Source organism: Acanthopagrus latus, chromosome 14 (genome assembly GCF_904848185.1).
Source record: "Acanthopagrus latus isolate v.2019 chromosome 14, fAcaLat1.1, whole genome shotgun sequence".
Lineage (NCBI taxonomy): Eukaryota > Metazoa > Chordata > Actinopteri > Spariformes > Sparidae > Acanthopagrus > Acanthopagrus latus.
In genome coordinates this window covers 14,355,578-14,373,572 of record NC_051052.1, presented here as the reverse complement: position 1 = coordinate 14,373,572, position 17,995 = coordinate 14,355,578, and the positions used below count along the sequence as shown (strand labels likewise).

General features: G+C 44.7%; 1 protein-coding gene across 6 annotated transcripts in view; it reads right to left on the bottom strand.

The window, feature by feature from the left end:
• Positions 1–963: 963 nt before the first annotated feature.
• The window catches only part of sema3aa (sema domain, immunoglobulin domain (Ig), short basic domain, secreted, (semaphorin) 3Aa), a 116,740-nt gene continuing 99,708 nt past the window's right edge, over positions 964–17,995 (bottom strand). For all 6 annotated transcript variants that reach the window (XM_037121155.1, XM_037121156.1, XM_037121152.1 and 3 more), the window contains 14 exons: positions 15,241–15,360; positions 14,276–14,366; positions 14,055–14,174; positions 11,682–11,824; positions 11,096–11,210; positions 10,917–10,986; positions 8,047–8,191; positions 7,717–7,936; positions 6,888–6,979; positions 6,730–6,771; positions 6,342–6,499; positions 4,775–4,842; positions 4,527–4,675; positions 964–3,586 (listed from right to left, as the gene is read on the bottom strand). In XM_037121155.1, the coding sequence (XP_036977050.1) occupies positions 2,861–3,586; positions 4,527–4,675; positions 4,775–4,842; positions 6,342–6,499; positions 6,730–6,771; positions 6,888–6,979; positions 7,717–7,936; positions 8,047–8,191; positions 10,917–10,986; positions 11,096–11,210; positions 11,682–11,824; positions 14,055–14,174; positions 14,276–14,366; positions 15,241–15,360 (2,259 nt within the window). In that variant the 3' untranslated portion in view covers positions 964–2,860. The remainder of the gene's footprint in view (positions 3,587–4,526; positions 4,676–4,774; positions 4,843–6,341; positions 6,500–6,729; positions 6,772–6,887; positions 6,980–7,716; positions 7,937–8,046; positions 8,192–10,916; positions 10,987–11,095; positions 11,211–11,681; positions 11,825–14,054; positions 14,175–14,275; positions 14,367–15,240; positions 15,361–17,995) is intronic.

The window sequence follows — 17,995 nt, the reverse complement described above, 5'->3', positions numbered from 1 at the left end:
CATCATAATACAATTAAAGTGAATCTCTTCTCGCAGCGCCATCAAGAACACTGTACAGGTGGACGATGTCAGAACTACAGCAGTAAGCCAACACGCAACAAGATGATCTTGATGGAACGCAGTCATCTGTGCTTTTTGCTCCTATCACACACAAAAAAGGTCCATTCATCATGATTACAGTTAGTGTTGATAAATTGCCTCTGGATCGACTCTAACTCAAATAAATAGTCTCCATATGAAAACTATTAACTGCGTGCTCTGTGGATTATGCGGGGCTGACCTGGACAGTGTTTTCTACAGATACATTACTGGATATATTTTGGTGGTGCTTCAGCTCAACATCTATGGTTTGGCGCACATCTGTGCGCAGATGTTTGTGGATGTGGATGGATGTCCCACAATTATCAGATGGACTGTCGTGAAATGTTTCGCACACTCTCATGTTCCTCCCGCAGGACGAACTGTAACAACTTTAGTCAAAATCAGATCACTTTTCAAATTTGTGTTTCTTGCTAATCTGCAAATATTATAACTACAAAGAATATGGTAGATTTAAACACAAACAGGCTGAAAAATCTTTAAACGTCTGTTGATGTCTCTTGATCTCTTGCACAGAGCTGCCTAAGGATGCAAAATATTGCATGTGCTTGTATTTATCTCAGACCGTTTTCTTGCTGAACATATGATCCTGTATGTGCAGCTGCGTTCTGTCACTGGACAAGAAACTTCTTGTGTGAAAAAACAGAACAGAAACATAGAATCCAGCGAGGCTGAGGACAGCAGAAGGGTTTTTGACAGAAATGAGAACAAAAGGACATCTTTTTTTTTTTTTTGTAACGGAGATGTTTATTTAGACAACTGAATGCATGCCAGAAAGAACTGTGTTACAGCAGCGGTAACTTTCAGCTCTCTCTACTTTTCTAACTCTGAGGGAGAGACCCGAATCAGGGACACATCGAACTCTGGAGTGTTTGCAGAGAACACGATCTGCTCTAATTTATTGCATTGACACATTACTCTTGTCATGTATTAAGGGGACAGAGGGAGACAGGGGGAGACGGGGGGAGACGGGGGGGATACCACTGTTGAGTCGAAGATTAAGGGAGCCTGGATCTTACACAGCTTCGGCCGGAGTATCGCGAGTTGTTAATATCACTGTTTTGGCGAAAAGGACAGAAGTAGTTCACACCTTGCTTTAAGGGAACCTCTCACACAAAACACGTAAAGAGACGATAAAAAAGATGCACTTACTGTAGGTAGCATTCACATGCAAGTATAACGTGTCTTCTCCTTCAGACTAGATTTAACATTTTTCTCCACTATTTTCTTACAGAGATTCACAGCTAATGTTTTTTTGTTTTTTTTTTCAGATTGGGGAATTATCTTACACGTAATGGCTACTGGATGAATGAAGACGTGTCGGATGGATGTGGGAGAAAGGGAAAAAAAAAAAAGAAGACAAAATTGTGCTTATCGTTGTACTCGTGCTCCAGTTCGACCCCTTTCGTCCACATATGGGGGGACACGATTTCACCCAGTTGGTCCATCGAAAGTTTTCATGTTGCCGTTGATTTTCTCCAATATATTGATGAGCCTGAAATACCATAATATCAAAAATAAATGCAACCCTTTCACAAAACAATGAGAAATAAATAATAATCAAGTGGTGTTCTTGTACTGTATATGTACTGTATATACACAGAGAGTTAAGTTTGTTGTATATATGTACACAAAAACAACTGGCAGTCTAGTTTTCAGACTGGCTTTTTTTTAGCGTTTGCCTACTACTGGAAATTTGTGCCCAGATTTCTAGAAATTCCCAGAAATAAGCGACAAACATAATAACTTACACAGAAGTCCTCCAGAGAGCAGAAGGGGATAATGCACAATGAGACTACCATGTTGTGACTTTTTTTTCCTTTTTTTTTTTTTTGCCTCGCAAAAAAAAAAACAAAAAAACAGAAGCACCGGTCTGGAAAAGGAAAAGTAAATACAAAAGAAAAAATGTAACTTTTTTTTTCTTTTTAGGTAGGGTGTTTAAAAAAAAAAGAAAAAAAAAAAGCCTCTAGAATTCCATAAAATAACTAGCTTATTACATTGATGACAACAACATGCACGATGCTTTTTTCCAGCCTCGGGGTGGAGAATGTTATGGCGAGGCGCGATCTCCCCACTGTGCCATGACTTTTTGCAGTTTTTTTGCATGTAATAATGCGTCTAACAATGTGAGGGCCACCGGTGCAAAGCTGTGCACGCCTCGAGGTTGAATCGCAACCCTTTTCCCTTTTTTCTCCTGTAAGGGCAGCTGTTTGTCTGTCTCGACTTGCTCCTTTTCCCCCCTCAAACAGTTCCTCCAAAATAAGAGTCTTTTTTTAATTCCATGTACATTATCTTGCAGTTCACATGCTCAGGTCAAAGAGGGGACGGCAGGATGCCGTAAATCCATAAATGTCTGCGCGTCTGTTCGTGTCTCTTGGCATTAAGTCTGTCTGCTCACCAACAAACACCTCACGTAACATTTTTCTTTCCGTCCCAGTCTTATTTTTAGTAGCTTATGTACAGGAGGCTGGAGTGTCTGCCAGGCAGCGTCCTCACACATTTACATTATGCATTCCAGTTTCTCAGTCCTCTGTTCCTCTTCACAGGTACTTTTGTGTATGTGTCCATGACAGCTTTATTGTTGTTATGTATTTCTACCTAGGAGCGTGTGTTGCTGTGTCTTTTTTTATGGGTTTTGTTCTGCTGCTGTGATAGCGAGGTCACTGAATCTATAGAATGTGTTTGTGTAGACATGTGTGGATGGTTTTTGTGCTTGTGTATCGATCAGGTTGCATCATCTCTGTGCTTTTTGTTTTCTCCCTCAAACGCTACGTGGAGGTCTCTGAAGCTCATGGGTCCTCCTGTTGCGTCCCTTCTTATTGTCCTGCATCCGTCTCCACTTGGCCGCGTGCTGGCTGCTCGCCCGAGACCCCCCTACGACCTGAGAGCCGGCCGCGCCGCCCTGCCCCTTCTGACCGCTTTGCGTCTTCTGGTTGTTTTTAGGAGCCTGGCCGTTCAACAAGCCCAGATTCTGTTGAGCTCTCTGGGTGTTCTGGCCCCGTGCCGGCCCGTCCACTGTCGGAGCTCCGGCCTGCTGCCATGGCCTGCTCTGTGGTGGACTGGCCTGCTGCTTCTGGGTGTTTGGAGCTTTAGGCTGTAACGCAGAGTTGGTGCCACCGGTGCTCTCAGGTCTAGTCTGACCGTTGCTGTTCGGCGTCTTCACCCTCTTCTGTTTGCGCTCCTTCTTCCAAACTCGATCGCAGAACTCCTCCACGCTGTTGAGGTCCGGGTGGTCCAGGAGGGAGAGGAAGTCGCGGTACCACAGCCGGTGTTTGGGAGAGTGTCCGACCCCGCCCACCGCACCGGGGAGCCCAGGTAGGATGTCGCCGAGCTTCTGGGCGGGGATAACCTGGAGGTTGAGGTGCAGCAGAGGCTGAATGAAGCCGTGTTCGACGGCCTGGCAGTGGTAGACACCCGTGTCGGACTGGGCCAGACTCCGGATGAGCAGGCCCTGGTCTGTACGGAGCACCCGGTCATCGAGCTTGATCTGAAAAAAAGACAGACTGTAACTTAAGAGCAATCAGAATGATTGTTGTCTGCTTATAGACTGAACACAAAATGTCTGTTCTCAGTTTTTATGCACCGTGGGTTTATAGCTGCCACATCACACATCTTACTATTCACATAGGCCCAAAAAAAAAAAAATCATGCTTGTAAATATATGTCTTAAAGGAGCAATGTGACTTCACCCCACCGTAACTCAGAGTACAAGCCTATCGAGCTGTTTTCCAAACGCCTGGCTTATCTCCCATGTAAGTCTTAAACAGCCTTCTGGGGTCGAAGCTCCGCACATACATTATTCTTTACAGAAGTAAAACACTAGTCGGGATGGGGGGACGTTCAAGATAACAAGAAACCCTAATCTATCAAACTGGAGGGATGCCACTTGGATCTCATTACAAGCTAACACTGTGTTCAGACAGACCACATCACTGAGTGAATAATCGAGCCACATGACTTTTGTTTTAAAGCAGTGAGGATGTCGAGACATTGGCTAAAAAAGATGTTTATGCATGATACAATGATGGTCGCCATGAGAGTTAAAATCCTTCCCTTGTAGTATTAGAACCAGCTGTGCAGTTTGCATTTGATAAACCTTGAAACTTCCCGGGTTGTATTTCTTCATATCATAACCACACGCCCTGCTGCTCGTCCGGTTAGACAAATACAGCCACAGTGGAAAGTCAGGGAAATGTAACCAGTTACATCATGGGGTCACAAGTCAATCTAAACATTCACACCCACGAGGTCACCACCTTGTCTAAGTCGCTGAGGTCAGAGGTCAAAGAGGTCCTACCCCCATAACACAGCCAAGGAAGGGAAAGGTGAGGCCTTCAGTGCAGAGATGTTTTGTTTGCATTGATTTAATTAGCCTGAAATCGAGAAAAATCCTTCAAAGTGTGTGTGTGGTTTGGGCCCATACGCACCTCGTGCCTGCGGTCGTCGTTGGGCTTCTGCAGCTGCCAGTAGATGAGCGCCCTCTGAGACTTGGGGCTGCACTCCAGGAACATGCTGCTGTTCTCCACGCCGTACACGCTCCGGTCCTCCACGCTGCCTCCGAGGCCGTCCGTGTCTTCTGCAGGAAAACACAAACACAGACGGGATGAATGAGAAGTGTGTGGCAAAGACAGGAGACACTGTAAATGTATCTGTGCATGTGTGGTCGTCGATGTACCATGATGCTGAAGGTCTGAACACTGAGACAGCGGGTCTCCGTTTCTGATGTCCTGTCGTCTAGTTCGCCTGAGAAGAAGAATGAAAGTTAATGAAAACATACTCTGCAGGCTCTCTGTACTGTTTAGTTTCAACCACTAGGGGGCAATGTTACCCAACACCAATCCACATGGCTTCAGGACTAGAGAGTGAGTGTTTATTCAACCTTCAGCTCCACTGTTAAATTGCATATTAGGAGAAAAAAACCCTGAACCCTGGCGGAGTATAGAAATCATAAACCTGCCGAGCAGTGAAACGGCGTGCTTCATTTCCTTCTGATGAGCCGAGATTATGAAACACATGCGGTATTGTTTCGCCCTTGAAAAACCTTGTAAAAAGCGGCCCCACTCATTGCGCTCGCAATATGAAAGTCCACTATGTCATCGGGCTTTTAGCGAGGCGTTTTCACGGCCCGACTGAATACGTCTCCTCTGCTCCTGGTTGTCACGGTCATGTTTAAAAGTCTCTAATGGGCGCTGTAAAAATCAAAGCGAGGGAGAAGAGGCGGGGTAAGCCAAAGGTGAGGCAAGGACTGGAAAGTACGGGGAACCATTAGATGCAAAAGAAATAGAAAGATGATGGAGCAAAACAGTCAGTGTGCCAAAAAACGTCCACAAACATTCCTCCTTCCTGAATTCAGTGTTGTATCTGTCGTCTTTCTGTCTCTTTTCTCACACGTGTACCTCCTCCTGAGCTATACATTCCTGTCTTTTTTGGCCGTCTGAGCACGTGCGGGGCCTGGGAGGGAAAATATTTGGAGGAAGAGCTGAGAGGAGCCGGTCCCGGCCTTAACCACGGGGTGTGCCACCTCCTCTGTAACCCCGCCAGGCTGGAGTATACCCACTGGCCTACTTCTGCTGGTGTGAGAAGTTCTGGATGAATGAGATGCAGGGGTGTAGTACTGTGTGTGAGAATGTGTGTGTTTGTGTGTGTGTGTCTGTGTTTGAGGGCTGTAGTGGTCAGCCTAATCCCGCTGGATACAGCAGAGGGTAATTTGAGGGCGTGTATGTTCGTACCTCCTGGCTGCAGGGTGAAGCGGTCAGACAGCTCCTGTTGGCTATAATTTGGAGTGTGTGTGGTTGTGCAGATGTACACATGTGTGTTTCTTTATAGCTCAGTATGTGTGTGTGTGTGTGTGTGTGTGTGCATCTTGGCTGTATGGCGATGGCATTGCAGCTCAGAACAACTGTTACTGGCAGAAGTTGCACCTCTGGAATGAGCCTCTGTCGATTTAATGACTGTATTTTCTGCCTGACTCCAGATTACTTCCATGTTTAGATGTCTTGGCTTCTGCCGTGTTCATTTTTTCTCAATTGCACTTTGCTAATAAGCCAGTGGAGGTCTGAGGTCAGAGAAACAGGGTTGTAATATTGAGTTGCCCTTGAGCAAAAACATTTAAAGCCAACTGCAGGTGCACTGATAACTCCCAGGTGTGTGTGACGGCAACACAGCATGCAGGCTCAGCAACCCCCTCTGAGCATAAATAAAGGTCACAGGTTTGTTTGGTGTGTGTGTGTGCACGCTCCTACCTCTTGGCGGTAGGAAAGTATCTGGAGCACTCAGTGCCGTCCCAGGCGCAGTAAGGGTCTCTGGCCAGGCAGCACTCTGCGCAGGCTTTCCCATACACCTCGCAACGATGTAAAGACATCTGCGATACGCCCAGGGCCGAGCCAAGGTACAGCTGTTGCTGTGGGAGTGAAAATAAGAAAGAGCGAGGACGTTAAAATTTTATATTCCTGTGTGGAAAAAGAAGGTGGTTGTGGGTTTGTTTCTCAGTAGGACCATTAGATATCTTTGTTTTTCGGATATCAGTGTTTGCTTAAAGGCCCAGAGGTTAGTGCTTTTTGGTTTCGCGTGAACTCGCAGCCCTGTCGACAACTTTCCGATAAATGATTATGTGTGAAAACAAGTTTATACCTGCTTGGTGGACAGCTCCATGGCCGTAATGGGAGTGGGTTCCTGCGCAAAGCAAACACAGTACAGCTGTTTTTACGACCGCATCCAGACATCACGGGTGTTTTTATAGGTTTTCGGATTCATTTATTGTTGTTATCACTCAGTATTCATTGTCGTACCCTGAAGACAGTCATCTCCTCCAGCACCACCTCCTCCAGGTCATGCCAGCTCTCTCTGGGGATCGTCACCACCTTCAGCACTGTGCCCACGTCTGAAACAATACAGACATTCACATACGTTTATTTTGATCGTGTATAAATAATCTTTATCAGTGAGGCATATTTACTACAAAAAGTGGAAATCTGTGGCTACCATCTGGCATATATTTACATGTTTAATGTTTCAATGTTTGCTAAGCACTGTAATGTTTCTAACACTAGATTAAACCATATTTCAAGATTTTATCAAGATGCTCCAAACAAATAGGGGGCAGTATAACACCAGAGTAACTGCTACCTGTTGCTAACTGTGGGAGCTCAGAGCACTGTGGGAGTGTTGGCGTTACAGTGCCGGCTGGTTAGCATGCTAACTTTAGTTGATATCTCTGTGACACGACATGGAATGGAATTGTACCCACAAACAAAGTCTACATTTGTTTACAGGTGCAATGTATAAGTATTGGCCACCTGTTGAATTCATACTCCCGACACATGGGGGCAGGATATCACCACAGTAACGGCTAACTGTGGCCAACTGTATTCTGTTTATACAATCACGACTGTGGCTACTGTTAGCTTGTTAGCTCAACTAGCCGTGCAGCTTGTCAGACTGCCAGGGGAGCGTTAGTGTTTACACCGCTTGCACAGGAGCTTTGGACCGCTGGGAGAAAGAGGTTTCAAACTAGCTGGTTAGCATAATAAATTGAGAGGACTCAATACAGTATAGAAGCGTAGCATGCAAAATACATGTCATGGCACAAATTTTACAACTAGCTGTAAAATTGGGTACCTGTCCCGATGAACATGACATCATACTGCCCGTCCTCCGCCTCCACTCTGTCCACCACCAGCTGGGAGAACTGGTAGTCCACGTCCGTCCGCACCATGATGGGACGCCCGCCTATTGGGTTCACTGGGTTGTACATGGCTGGGTGACCCCTGGCAAAGGTGATGACATCATCAGGGAGGTCCTTGGTGGAGTCGAATCCGCCGAATGTCTTACTGGGACACTGAGAGTCAATTCAGAAAAAATCACCAATCATTTGACAGTGGTGTGTTTTCTGTGTGCAAACTGTAAAAGTCTTTGTATTAGTGGAGTGTTGTTAATGTGGAGACTCACAGTGCCGGGGCGGGGGTAGGGCACCCTCCCTTGGAAAGGCACCCACTGGTAGTTGGGTCCATCTCGATGAGCGTAGGGCCCCAGGAAGACCCTCCTGATGTCCGCCATGTTGTACATACATACTGCTGAGCCTTTAAAGATGTTACTGTGGAGAACGAGAGGGAGGGAGTGAGCGAGCGGTGAAACGAAGAAAGATGGCGCAGACAAACAGAAAGGGCTCAGAAATGATTGGTCACAAGACGGGGATTAGGGAGCTTGTGAAATACTGAAGAAAGACAACAAAATCGCCCTTCATCACACAAAAACGGAGGGGAGCAAGGTTGTCATTACCTAAGTACAGGAATGACAGATTGGAACTTCTCTCTGATTGCTTCCAGCCTCTTGAGAACAGACAGGAATTTGGGCACGCCACCAACAGAACGAGAGACCTGCTTCAGAGTATTTGAAATCCCCTTCAATATTTTTGCAAAAACGCTCCAGCCAAGACGGGTGGGCTTTTTTTTTTTTTTTGCTTTCACTGGCCAGGCGAAGTCCAAAGCAGGGGAAGGTCAATCAATCACGCCAAAAACAGAGGGAATGATGTGGATTTTATTTCTGTTCATGCTCCGTCCCAGGTCATCCAGGAGACAGCAATTTGAGTGGTGACTCATTAAAGAGGAGAATTTGACGAATATTCCATGATGTACATATTCCGAAAAGAGGTATTAAAATATTCATGTGGCGACTGTGACAAATAAGCTGTCTGCTTAAAGGGTAACTCCGCCAATTTTACACATTAAAGTGTGTTTACAGGTCTACAGGGGAGTAACTACTGCATATGTGAAAAAAGTAAAAAAGCCTTTTGTGGCTCCAGAGGAAGCATTGTGTAATCTGTTAAATTGTCTCCAGTGATCTCACGGTGGCTCCAAGTTGCATTATGGGTAATGTAGTGAAATGGTTTGGCACTGCAATCCCATAACACTGTTAGACTCAATAAATCAATGAAACAGAAGAGATATCACCTTTTTTATTTCACACAATCTTCTTCCTTTTTCAGAACCTGGTGCTTACATTACCCATAATGCAACTTAGCCACCGAGTGACATCACTGGAGGCAATTTACCAGATAACATGCAGCTTTTTCTGGAGCCACAAAAGGATTTAAAATGCTTATTTTTTTCACATACTGTATACAGTTGTCCTCCTCGAGACCTGTAAAGATACTTTATTAAAGAAAATTGGTGGAGTGACCCTTTAAATCTCTGAATCCATTAACTCCAGCCAACATAAAGGCGATCTGTTTCACCATTTTTAAAGTTGTGTTTATTTGCTTAATTGTAGGTTAGACGCTCATTCATCAGCTTCTATTACTTTCTACAGACAGATTTAAAAGGCAGAGTTAGAATTTGTCGCTTGCATTTGCAGGATCCGAATGCTTCAATAAAGAATCGGGACGTCCTTTGTCTTGCTGACTGCAATGGGAAGTTGTATCAGACTAATTAGGGATGTGGCTGGCATACACGCAGCCGACAGTACGCACTAAGGCGTGGAAGATGAATGGATTAGCATTTGAAAATGTTAATTACAGAGAAATTCAATTAACTCCAGGGGCACGGAAAAAAAAAACAGACACTCCGATATCTGTGCTTAAGAAGAAGAGGCCAACACGTGTTTGCACAGATACACACAGTTTGAGGGATTCAGTCGACCCCAGGAAATGCGTGTACACACACACACACACACACATGGGGCACAATCAAACATTGATCTGTCAGTGGCAGCTTCTTTGTGCCTCATTAAGCAGTGATATTAAAAGCCGGTCCCTCCGAGTCTCTGCTCTATTCATCTCTGAAAACCGGCCACTTAGAAAACCAATTAAACCACTCTAATTCCTCAATGCCCCATAATTGAATTTTAAAGCGTGCATGTGTGTGTGTGTATGAGTAGAGACACACATGCGGGTATGTAGGTGCACGCCGACCTCTTGCTTTGAATACGTTCCAGACAGCAGAGAAAAGCCACATGGGTCTAGTGATGCAAGGCGCGCTTGTCGGTACGCGTTAGCTTGCGCCGCCGTTCCATTCAGCCCATCTTATCATTAGCGGTGATTGATGGTGAAGTGTTTGTCCTCCATTCAAAGTGAGTCAGAGACACTACTGGACACAAAATAACCCCCCCTTCCCTCCTCCTTTTTCCAAAATGCAAATTCATCATCATCATGATAAGTGCCACCATCTGTGCCATTTCAACCCCGCTTATCTGCCTTCACCTCTCCGCATGCTTCAATAGAGCCACACCCGGCCTCTGAAAACCCCATTCAAGGCTGGGGCGGCGGCCAGGGGCGAGACGTGCGTTCCTGCTGAGTGAATATCGTGTTTCTCTCGCTCCCCTCCTGGCTCCATAATCTGATTTCCCTACAAGCTTCTGCCAAGGTTTCAATGAAAAAAAAATAAAAGAAAGGGAGGGGGGGCAGGTAGGCGGGGAAAAGGGGGGGAATCGGCTAAAAGCAATCATGAGGAGGGGGAGCCATGCAACCATAAGACACCTGTAAGTGGATTACGGGACGGGGGAGCGCTGTCTGGGAATTTGACGGGGGCACGCTCAGTTGCCTGCATCCTGCCGTGTCATTTAAAGCGGTTAGGAAATTACAGATAAAAGGGAATAAAGGATGTGAATAGGAAGAATTCTTGAAAGGAAATATGAAGCGTGTGTTTTTCAAATGCCGAGGAAATAACTTGTGCAGGACGGTCGCCTGCTGAATATATATCATCTCCCCCTGATCTCCAGGCAACAACACAGCAACAAAACAAATGTGATTCCGCCTGCGTCTGTCAAGCTATTTGAGAGGCTTTTTTTTTTTTTCAGAGGTCACCGTGAAAAGACCCGTATACCTGGATGTGGTGAATACAGCGTAGATAACTGGATTCTTCGGGTCCTTGGAGCTCATCAGAAACACGTCCTCTGCAAAATAAAACACAAAGCAAAAAAAAAAAAATGGGTGAGGGTGAGCCGTGAGTCGGTGAGGTCAGCTTTTTCTATTCGCGCGCACATAAAAGAAAACACAACTCACGCAGCTCGTCGAAGTGTGTGTCAATGCCGTTGACCCCCGGCACTGAACACATGAGCCGGGCCTTGAGGAACGTGGTCCACTTGTTCACCAGACTCCTGTGACCTCCCATGTCATTCTGTAACACAAAACACACAAGAACTCAATGTTTCCACATAGTTATTTATGTGAGCTCAGGCAGACTGGAGCCTCAACTAGTCAACTGAACAAAAATTTGTTGCCAACAACCATAATTGATTACTCTTAACTGCCTAATGGGCCCTAAAGTTAGCAACATGTAGCATTTACTCTGCCCCCTATTTGTTTGGAGAATGAATCTGACAGGCAGCAAATTTTTACATACTGCACATTTACTTGTGAGGATTTGCTGCCTCTCTTTTGACTGACTAATGGACAAAAGAGGCAATTTAAGACGTCACTTGTGAGTGTTCAGCATTTTTTCACAATTTTTCATCGATTAATCCTGAAAATAATCATCAGATTGATGGATAACGAAGGTGAGCTTTAGTTTCAGCCCTAATGCAGATATGTGAGAGAAATGAATGTGAGTCTCCGTGGTAAGGACTTTTGTTTGTGTGTGTGTTGTTACCTTACACAGTTGTCCTATCCTGGCGATGGTAGCCTTGCCAGTGTGCTCTCCGTCCATGGCGTTCTCCTTGAAAAACAGGAAGATCTTGTCGTCTTCGGGGTTGTCGCTCTCTGGGATCAAGTTCACGCCGATGAACCTGGGGTCTAGAGGAGGAAAAAGCACAGACACACATTGTTCCTTACACACTTGAGTCGCACTGACAAACTTACTATACTGTATAATGTACTTCACGATCCGACCTCTGCCCTCAATGGCAAATCCTCTTGCCCCTATTTTACACCTCCGAAACCAATCCCCCGTGATATTCTCCAGTCACGGCTCAGTAATAACAGCCATTCACTTTACACCCTGCTGTCACAGTATCTGACTTTACCCCAAGTGAGCGCTCCAAGTCCAAATCCCACATAACCCCTGTCTCTGGACCACATCCTCACAAAACACACATGGCTCTGATTGTCCCGGGTAGCGCTCGAATAAATTTATCTCGACTTTAGGCGCGAGAGAAAATCAAAGCTAAACGGGCGAGGGTGAGGCCTCGGGCCCGGGATAACTCTTCAAGAGGGGACCGAGGGGGAAAGTGGCCGCAGTCACCGAGGCGTCGTCACGCGTAAAACGAGCCCATGTCTGAAAGCTCGGGGGGGTTTAGCTGTGGAGAAACAAGCAGTGCCATGTTACGCCTGCATGGTCGCTTAGGATATAGAGTAGCTGTGAAAAAGACAAGTGTGGCCAAAGTGGGAAGCAGATTTATAAGTGCTGTGAGGGTGCGAGACCCTCTGGTATGAATCATGTGCACCCCACACGCGCTTTCATACCTCTATTGTGAATATACCGTTAAATCTACACGTTCGTAAATCTAACCTTGTGTGCGCCCGCATACGAAAACAGGCTTCTGCCAGCGTCGCCGACCGCTGAGGTCGTGCAATTCATCCCATTTAAATCCCGACAAAAGGCCACTTTATTCAGCGGCGGTTTAAATCCAACCTCAGCGTTGAGTGTGAGGGCATTAAAGGGTGTAGAGACATGTATATAAATTGCTTGATTCAAGACCAGCAAAGCCAAAGCCACTGTTTAACCCTAAATCCTTTTTCAGTATCGACTGCTATTAAGGATTCATTCCCAAGTTTCTCTCTTGTTACATTTGAGTACCATGTAACCTTGTTGATAAAGGCTCAATAGAATATCCCCATCCCAGTAATCCATGCAATTACAATCCCCCCTTTGTGGAGAAGGAGCTGGATTTTGCCGGGCTGCATGGATACAATCCCCCATGTGTATTTGTTTGAGCAAGGTGAAAGATCGATGGGGATTAAGGGCCCTAACAATGACTCCTCCTTTTTAAATCGCTCTTTATTAATATGTCACAGTAATCAACGCTGCAGAGAGCAGTGTTTGTGATTTTTTTTTTTTTGATGGCGCTCAGGGGGAGGAAGAAGGGGGCGGGGGGGCTGGTTGAGAGGAACTGAGCGGAATTTGACTCCACTACAGGAAAACAGCTGAGAGCGGATTAGTTCTGTGGGAAAGAGGGGGGAAAAGGGATGGCACGGCTCGAGGGAAAGGTTCAAACTGACCTTTTGTGGCTCCCTGAGTCTTCCGCGGTGCCGAAAGATAGCCAGACAGACTGAACGGTCAATAACCCCCTCACTGCCGCGCTAATCTTACCAGCACAGGCCAAATCCAGTGACTTTGTGAATGGGCTCTGATATCTGATGTCTGCTCGCAAATGGAAACGATCGGAGACTCGAGGCTTGTAAGAGAATTTAATGTTTCAAAAGCCTGTTGACAAACTCAGCGGTGTTTCTTTCTTTAAAAATGCTCACTGACAAGGGTTCGCTTCATCCTTGTGCTGAGGCTTTTGCAGGCCACAAGTGTCCAATTTTACTTTAACAGTAAAGCTTGCTGGAGTTTGTGAGGTTTGGAAATGTATATTATCTAGCTATTGCAGTCTGAACACATTTTCAGCTTCCACTGTGAGCTTGTAGATGCACATGGCCTCTTACAAAAACAGTAAAGGCAACATATCATGTGGCAAAACCCTGTTGCATTAACTTACACATTTTTACAATTTACAGTTATATCTCAAGGAGGATAAAAACATTCTTCATGAAGAAAAAACTAGATGGGGCTAGCTGTTTCCCCCTGTTTCTGGTCTTTATGCTAAGCTATGCTAACGAGCTGCCAGATACAGTTTCAAACTGAACGTACAGCCATGAAAGTGGTATTGATCTTCTTGTGTATCTCTGAAAAAGCTAATATGCATATTTCCAAAATAGCCCCAAACCCAAAAAGGAAATGCCTTCCTTAAGGACAAAAATACAACTTTTCACAAACTTTGATACTTTCTACCCATGTTAAATTCCTTTTTTTATTTTTTACCATTCAGCCATCTTGAATCATGCTGCTCCGTTCTGATTGGATGATGATCTCCCAGGGTACGGAAAATAGCAAAGTCCCTTCCCATGAAATCAGCAGATGTGCCAGAGTACAGCTCTCCATCTGCCAGTGAGAGAAGTAAACAGTTAGGAACAAATGACCGGCTCTGAATCGAATGTGTGCACTTCCTGGAACTAATCAAGGCAGACAGGGATCAAACTCACCGATCAGAAGTGAGGCCGAGAGCATCTTGGGGTCGTAGGGGCTTTTCCCGCGGCCGTTCTCGAAATGCGAGGCCAGTCGAAAGATGTTGTCCTGCAGTGGAGAGGGTCAGAGTTCAACGCGAGGCCAATGAAAGCCACATTAAGCCCGGCTAAAGGTGCATATATAGCCTGTGTTTCAAATTACACCCAGTCCTCATAATGGCACTCTGCACAACAACTTCGGGCCACACGAGTTAAATAATAATAATCAGTTTTCTTTTCATTGACAAACTTTCTGCTTTGGTTACAGAGCAACAGTGTGCAACAGTAAGGAATAATGGGGGGTAAAGCAGCAGTGAATGCACAGCTCAAACTCAGATTCTTTGAATATATTAAAAAGAAAAGTTACAAAAGAGAGACCCAACTTCAAATCAATTACTGACAACACCATTTTAAACACAAGTGAAGTCACGCAGGGTCTTCTTTACTCAAAACCCGCATGGTGCGAGCAGCCATTCCCCCCTCGGCATTGTCGGACTGCAGAGCCCATGCTGGCTGCACTGATTAACCTGTAGACCTTCATCAAGATGACTGATTAAACTTTTATGTGGGGGAGAGGTTGTTTAATTTCCGAACCATGTTGTAACTGCTCCTTTCCACGTCTTCGCACAAAAGAAAACATTGATGGGGAGATAATCAATGTAAGGAATGATTACTGCTGTGCTCAACACAAAAAAGTGTGTGTGTGTGTGTGTGTGTGTGTGTGTGTGTGTGTGTGTGTGTGTGTGTGTGTGCGTGTGTGTGAGTAGCCTGTTCTTTAAAGGGGAAACACTATTGGACTTTTTCTCTCTCATTAGTTACTATAACACTGTTGTCACATTTCCAGACGTTTTAATGAAAGCTCCATTGAGATCTAAATGACCCTTTGCATATATATAACTGATTAAATAACCCCACATTTTGGCGCACCGACATTAACGCATTACCTCTGCCCTCTTGCCCATTTCCAGAAAAGCACAGATGGGGTGGAAGGCTCCTGTGCCACAGATGTACAGATGGGTCTGGTTGTAGGGCTGGAGGACCCGGATGAAGTTATTACACTCTTTCTGAAAAAAAGAAACAAGATAAGGAACATCAAAACCCCAACTAATGTCGAAGCTTATACTGTGAGACACACAGCTGGCAAAGAGATTTAAATACATTCATATACATTTAATGCGTCTGCAATATCCGTATCTGTTTATGTGGCAATCCTATCAGCATAATATGTTATATTGCCTTGTAAAGCAAGTTAAACTTTTGGGGATTTTTTTAGGAAAGAGATTGCACGTGTGAGTGTCAAGCTCCACATATCATTCATTTTAAATTAAGTTTTATCCTTCATGAAAAAATGCTGACACTTTTATTAGAGACGGAACTTTGACGTGATTCGACTGAAAATAAAGACTAATAGGAAGCAGAGGAAAGCTCCGCTGGAATTCCCTTTTTAAAGCCGGGACTTTCCACTCGATTTGGAAAAAAGACTCGCTGTGTGAAATTGAGTCTCCTTCAAGGAAATCCCACCTGTAAGTCAAATCAGGTCTTTAATGATCCATATGTCTGAATTTACTGAGGGTATTTGGGTTGGCTCTCCGGCACATGTTGATAGTCCCAGCGGTGTGAGACTGTTTATTAGAGTGCTAATCAACAGGATTGGTTAATGCAGGAGTGTTATTAGCAGCCTCGAGGAGTTGATTCGGCCACATGTGTTTAAAAGATTAGCCTGGGGTTTTGCCTTATTACAAATACACGCTGAACATCCCACCTAACAAATAGGAACACATTTGGTCAGGGACTTGGAAACGCGGCGCACACATCACATCACATCACACGCAGACAGCCAAATGATCCTGTTTTATTCCTCTCTTTAACACGTGTGTCTCGTCAGGCTACTAAAAACCTCACTGACATCTCAGTTTGATGATTTGATGATGTCTCACATATGAGACATAAATGGATAAAACGGAGGTCAGGTTTGAGTGATGACATTTTCCAGTGCAACAACAAATTGATTCTGGCATCGCACATTGCAGACTTTTTCCAAGAATCCAGAATTTTCCTGCTATTATTGAAAAAAGGCAGAAACTCATGTTTAAGCTCTGAGTCTTTGTTCTCCTCTTTGTCGTTTCCTGCTGAGACTTGTATGTTAGAATACATAGCCAGAGCTAGCTTAGCTTAGCATAAAGAATGAAAAAAGAGGGAAATAGCTACCCTAGCTCTGCCATGCTCTGACAAACCAATCAATATTATATTTATTATTATTTTCTAATAATAGGCTATTATCATTAGGACTATTTCTTTGCCAGGTGCGGTGATTTCAAGCAAGTCACTGCACCCCGCCAAGAAATAGTCCCGAAAAACCCAGTGAAACCACAAATTCTTAATTTCTGTACTTTGGTTTTTGTATATTTCAGCAAACAAGAGTGTGTCACCTTTGGACAGAGTCAGGCTAACTGTTTTCCCCTGTTTCTAGTCTTTGTGCTAAGCAAGCTACAGCTTCAAATTGAAAGTACAGACACTCTTGGCTGGGTGTGGTGATTTCCTGCAAGTCACTGCATCCCGCCAAGAAATAGTGCCGAACAAAATAACCTGTACAGCCACAAATACGTAAATGCTCTATTTTCTTTTTTGTATAATTAAATGCACAAGATATCGGAGATATAGATGTAGTGTGTTATCTCTGTTTGAACAGAGCCTGTTTAGCTGGTTCACCCAGTTTCAGGCCTTAAGCTAAGCTATGCTAACCAGCTGCCAGTTACAGGTTCAAAAGGGACATACCGACTCAAGAGTGGTATCGATCTTGTCGTCTAGCTCTCAAGAAGGCAGATGAGAACATTTCCAAAATGTCCCACATATTCTAGTGTTGGTTTTGTTGTAATACACATCATTATTATTGTTATGTAGCATGCTGGAAGCAAATCATGGGGTCAATTACGGCACTCAGCACCTTCCAACTGTGAATGTTATCATCAGCCCACTGCATAACACATTTCAGAACCAGGGCTTTCTCTGAGCTCACAGGGGAAGACTTAACTTGCATGATGTCTTGTGGCTGACCTCAACCCTGCACGTCTCTGTGTCTTTGTGACTGTGTAAGTTAACGACTTTACCCTCTGTGTTTCCTCCCGGTCGAACAGCAGGAGCACAAGTCCCCCCACATCATTCTCACGCCCTTATTATATGCATTTCACCAGCTCCTATAATCCCACCCCACCGAATGTCAGCTCTGTTTAGGATTTTACACGGCTGTCTTCGAGTTAGACTCATTAGCTGTGTGGTAGGTAGGTCACACCTAAACCACTGACAGACGTTAGTTACGCAAGTCACTCAAACATGTGGCCCTGTCTTGCCCTCCAGGTGAAAAACGGTTTCCCTGATCACAAACCATGTCATTATGTGAAAACCACAACACCCACAGAGGATAAATGAGTCATTATTGGATAAAATACATGACTCTCTTTGGGCCGATGATGACTTCCAATGAGAGAAATGGGTGGACAGATTTGTGTGTGGGTTTGTGTATATTTGGAAGAGTTGAGTGAATTTTGAGATTATGTTGAAGTCCCTAATTGAATATGGAAAATGCATTGGAAATGTAGGATAACTTTGGACTATTATTTTCCAGTTTAATATCCGTAATAGCTGGAGAAATAATTGGAAATGACATCAGTGAATCTGCACTCCAGCATCTGAACCCTTTGT